The 6442-nt window shown below is 60.5% G+C and overlaps 1 protein-coding gene across 1 annotated transcript in view; it reads right to left on the reverse strand.

The window, feature by feature from the left end:
• Nucleotides 1–6055, reverse strand: part of LOC142907750 (uncharacterized) — a 29424-nt gene extending 23369 nt beyond the window's left edge. Inside the window, exons 1-2 of the mRNA XM_076057481.1 lie at nt 6050–6055; nt 5684–5904 (exon numbers count right to left, since the gene is read on the reverse strand). Coding sequence (XP_075913596.1) covers nt 5684–5904; nt 6050–6055 — 227 coding nt within the window. The remainder of the gene's footprint in view (nt 1–5683; nt 5905–6049) is intronic.
• Between the last annotated feature and the right edge of the window lie 387 nt (nt 6056–6442).

The following is a 6442-nucleotide window of genomic DNA, read 5'->3' on the forward strand; positions in this document are numbered from 1 at the left end:
ACACACCCACAGACACCCACAGACACACCCACAGACACACCCACAGGCACACCCACACAGACACACACACAGACACACAGACACACAGACACCCACAGACACACCCACAGACACACCCACAGACACACCCACAGGCACACCCACAGACACACCCACAGACACACCCACAGACACCCACAGACACACCCACAGACACACCCACAGACACACCCAGAGGCACACTCACAGACACACCCACAGACACACACACAGACACCCCCACAGAGACACCCACAGACGCACCCAGACACACACACACACAGACACACCCACAGACACACCCACAGACACACCCACAGTTACTCACACACAGGCATACACACAGACACAACCACAGAGACACCCACAGACACACACACACAGACACACACACAGATACACCCACAGACACACCCACAGACACAACCACAGACACACCCACAGAGACACCCACAGACACACCCACAGACACCCACACAGACACACCCACAGACACACCCACAGACACACACACAGACACACCCACAGACACACCCACAGACACCCACACAGACACACCCACAGACACCCACACAGACACACCCACAGGCACACCCACAGACACACCCACACACACACACACAGACACACCCACAGACAAACCCACAGACACACACACAGACACACTCACAGACACACCCACAGGCACACTCACAGACACACCCACAGACACACCCACAGACACACCCACAGACACACCCAGACACACCCACACAGACACACCCACAGACACACCCACAGACACCCACAGACACATCCACAGACACACCCACAGACACACCCACAGACACACACACACACACAGACACACACACAGACACACACACAGACACACCCACAGACACACCCACAGACACACCCACAGACACACCAACAGACACACACAGACACACCCACAGACACACCCACAAACACCCACAGACACACAAAGACACACCCACAGACACACCCACAGACACCCCCACAGACACACCCACAGACACACCCACAGACACACCCACAGACACACCCACAGGCACACCCACAGACACACACACAGACACACCCACAGAAACACCCACAGACACCCACAGACACACCCACAGACACACCCACAGACACCCCCACAGACACACCCACAGACACACCCACAGACACACACACAGACACACACACAGACACACCCACAGACACCCCCACAGACACACCCACAGACACACCCACAGACACACACACAGACACACACACAGACACACCCACAGAAACACCCACAGACACACACAGACAAACCCACAGACACCCACAGATACACCCACAGACACACCCACAGACACACCCACAGACACACACACACAGACACACACACAGACACACACACAGACACATCCACAGACACACCCACAGACACACCCACAGACACCCACAGACACACCCACAGACACACACACAGACACACCCATAGACACACAGACACCCACACAGACACACACACATAGACACACCCACAGACACCCACAGACACACCCACAGACACTCACACAGACACACACACATAGACACACCCACAGACACTCACACAGACACACCCACAGACACCCACACAGACACACCCACAGACACCCACACAGACACACCCACAGACAACAACACAGACACACCTAAAGACACCCCAAGAAACACCCAGACACACCCACAGACACACCCAGACACACCCACAGACACACCCACAGACACACCCACAGACACACCCACAGACACACCCATAGACACCCGCAGACACACCCACAGACACACCCACAGACACCCACAGACACACACACAGACACCCACAGACACCCACAGACACCCCCACAGACACTCACACACAGGCACACCCACAGACACACCCACAGACACCCACACAGACACACCCACAGACACCCACACAGACACACCCACAGACACCCACACAGACACACCCACAGACACACCCAAAGACACCCCCCAGACACACCCAGACACACCCACAGACACACCCAGACACACCCACAGACACACCCAGACACACCCACAGACACACCCACAGACACACCCACACAGACACACCCACAGACACAGACACACCCATAGACACCCACAGACACACCCACAGACACACACACAGACACTCCCACAGGCACACCCACAGACACACCCACAGACACCCACACAGACACACCCACAGAGACACCCAAAGACACCCCCAGACACACCCACAGACACACCCACAGACAAACCCACAGACACACCCACAGACACACCCACAGACACACCCACAGACACACAGAGACACCCAAAGACACCCCCAGACACACCCACAGACACACCCACAGACAAACCCACAGACACACCCACAGACACACCCACAGACACACCCACAGAGACACCCACAGACACACCCACAGACACCCCCAGACACACCCACAGGCACTCACACACAGGCATACACACAGACACACCCACAGACACACCCACAGACACACCCACAGGCACTCACACACAGGCATACACACAGACACAACCACAGAGACACCCACAGACACACCCACAGACACTCACACAGACACACCCACAGACACCCACACAGACACACCCACAGACACACCCACAGACACCCACACAGACACACCCACAGACACCCACACAGACACACCCACAGACACACCCACAGACACACACACAGACACACACACAGACACACACAGACACACACACACAAACACACACACAGACACACCCACAGACACACCCCCAGACACCCCCAGACACTCCGAGACACTCCCCAGACACACCCACAGACACCCCCACAGACACACCCAGACACTCCCAGACAATCCCAGACACCCCCCAGACACTCCCAGACACTCCTAGACACTCCCCAGACACTCCCAGACACTCCCCCAGACACTCCCAGACACTCCCCCAGACACTCACACCAGACACTCCCAGACACCCCCCAGACACTCCCCAGACACTCCCACGAGACACTCCCCCAGACACTCCCAGACACTCCCAGACACTCCCAGACACTCCCCCAGACACCCCCAGACACTCCCAGACACACCCAGACAATCCCAGACACCCCCCAGACACTCCCAGACACTCCCAGACACTCCCCAGACACTCCCAGACACTCCCCCAGACACTCACACCAGACACTCCCAGACACCCCCCAGACACTCCCCAGACACTCCCACGAGACACTCCCCCAGACACTCCCAGACACTCGCAGACACTCCCAGACACTCCCAGACACCCCCAGACACTCCCAGACACTCCCCCAGACACTCCCCCAGACACTCCCAGACACTCCCAGACACTCCCCCAGACACTCCCAGACACTCCCAGACACCCCCCAGACACCCCCCAGACACTCCTCCAGACACTCCCAGACACTCCCAGACACTCTCAGACACTCCCAGACACCCCCAGACACTCCCCCAGACACTCCCAGACACTCCCCCAGACACTCCCCAGACTCTCCCCCAGACACTCCCAGACACTCCCCAGACACTCCCAGACACTCCCCAGACACTCCCCAGACACTCCCAGACACCCCCAGACACTCCCCAGACACTCCCAGACACCCCCAGACACTCCCAGACACTCCCCCAGACACTCCCCCAGACACTCTCAGACACTCGCAGACACTCCCAGACACTCCCAGACACCCCCAGACACTCCCAGACACTCCCCTAGACACTCCCAGACACTCCCCCAGACACTCCCAGACACTCCCAGACACCCCCCAGACACCCCCCAGACACTCCTCCAGACACTCCCAGACACTCCCAGACACTCTCAGACACTCGCAGACACTCTCAGACACTCCCAGACACCCCCAGACACTCCCCCAGACACTCCCAGACACTCCCAGACACTCCCCCAGACACTCCCCAGACACTCCCCCAGACACTCCCAGACACTCCCCAGACACTCCCAGACACTCCCCAGACACTCCCCAGACACTCCCAGACACCCCCAGACACTCCCCAGACACTCCCAGACACCCCCAGACACTCCCAGTCACTCCCAGACACTCCCCCAGACACTCCCCCATACACTCCCAGACACTCCCAGACACTCTCAGACACTCGCAGACACTCTCAGACACTCCCAGACACCCCCAGATACTCCCCCAGACACTCCCCCAGACACTCCCAGAAACTCCCCCAGACACTCCCAGACACCCCCCAGACACTCCCAGACACTCCCCCAGACACTCCCAGACACTCCCCCAGACACTCCCAGACACTCCCCCAGACACTCCCAGACACTCCCCCAGACACTCCCCCAGACACTCCCAGACACTCCCGGACACTCCCCAGACACTTCCAGACACTCCCAGACACTCCCAGACACTCCCAGACACCCCCAGACACTCCACCAGACACTCCCAGACACTCCCCCAGAGACTCCCAGACACTCCCCCAGACACTCCCCAGACACTCCCAGACACCCCCAGACACTCCCCCAGACACTCCCCAGACACTCCCAGACACTCCCCCAGACACTCCCAGACACTCCCCCAGACACTCCCCAGACACTCCCAGACACCCCCAGACACTCCCCCAGACACCCCCAGACACTCCCCCAGACACCCCCAGACACTCCCAGACACTCCCAGACACTCCCCCAGACACTCCCAGACACCCCCAGACACCCCCAGACACTCCCAGACACTCCCCCAGACACTCCCATACACCCCCAGACACTCCCAGACACTCCCCCAGACACTCCCCCAGACACTCCCAGACACCCCCAGACACTCCCAGACACTCCCCCAGACACTCCCAGACACCCCCAGACACTCCCAGACACTCCCCCAGACACTCCCCCAGACACTCCCAGACACTCCCGGACACTCCCCAGACACTCCCCCAGACACTCCCCCAGACACTCCCAGACACTCCCCCAGACACCCCCAGACACCCCCAGACACTCCCAGACACTCCCAGACACTCCCCAGACACCCCTAGACACTCCCCAGACACTCCCAGACACTCCCAGACACTCCCCCAGACACTCCCAGACACCCCCAGACACTCCCCCAGACACCCCCAGACACTCCCCCAGACACTCCCAGACACTCCCAGACACCCCCAGACACTCCCAGACACTCCCAGACACCCCCAGACACTCCCAGACACTCCCCAGACACTCCCAGACACTCCCAGACACCCCCAGACCCTCCCCCAGACACTCCCAGACTCCCCCAGACACTCCCAGACACCCCCAGACACTCCCCCAGACACCCCCAGACACTCCCCCAGACACTCCCAGACACTCCCAGACACCCCCAGACACTCCCAGACACTCCCAGACACCCCCAGACACTCCCAGACACTCCCCAGACACTCCCAGACACTCCCAGACACCCCCAGACCCTCCCCCAGACACTCCCAGACTCCCCCAGACACCCCCAGACACCCCCAGACACTCCCAGACTCCCCTAAACACTCCCAGACACCCCCAGACACTCCCAGACACTCCCAGACACCCCCAGACACTCCCAGACACTCCCCCAGACACCCCCAGACACCCCCAGACACTCCCAGACACTCCCAGACACCCCCAGACACTCACCCAGACACTCCCCCAGACACTCCCCCAGACACTCCCTGTTCACCTGTGCATGACGAGTCTACAGGTGAAGTCCCCTTGGAGTCCCCGGGGGACCCCCACGCTGATGCGGGTGCCCCTGTCGTGGACCCCCTGGGGGACCCCCACGGGGACCCCCACGGGGACCCCCACGGGGACCCCCAGGGGCCCCGGACCCCGCCGCTGCAGGGCCCAGGGCGAGCGGGCCGTAAAGAGGCGGGGCTCTGGGGAGGAGACCCACGTGACCAGCTGGGGGGGGGAGGGGCACGGGCGGTGGGGGGGAGGGGCAAGGGGCGGTGGGGGGGAGGGGCAAGGGGGGTGGGGGGAGGGGCAAGGGGGGAGGGGGGAGTGACGTCAGGGGGTTGTAAACATTTGCGGCAGAGTCGCCATATACCGGCATACAGACACAGACAAAGCTCCCCCAGGTAGCCTCTAGCAAGGCTGTAGGGGCAAGTGCAGTCACACAGACACAGACAAAGCTCCCCCAGGTAGCCTCTAGCAAGGCTGTAGGGGCAAGTGCAGTTACTCAGACACAGACAAAGCTCCCCCAGGTAGCCTCTAGCAGGGCTGTAGGGGCAAGTGCAGTCACACAGACACAGACAAAGCTACCCCACGTAGCCTCTAGCAGGGCTGTGGGGGCAAGTGCAGTTACACAGACACAGACAAAGCTCCCCCAGGTAGCCTCTAGCAGGGCTGTAGGGGCAAGTGCAGTCACACACAGACACAGACAAAGCTCCCCCAGGTAGCGTCTAGCAGGGCTGTAGGGGCAAGTGCAGTTACACAGACA

The sequence above is a fragment of the Petromyzon marinus genome, chromosome 82, assembly GCF_048934315.1.
Source record: "Petromyzon marinus isolate PM22_M1 ecotype Great Lakes invasive population chromosome 82, UKy_Petmar_22M1.pri1.0, whole genome shotgun sequence".
NCBI lineage: Eukaryota > Metazoa > Chordata > Hyperoartia > Petromyzontiformes > Petromyzontidae > Petromyzon > Petromyzon marinus.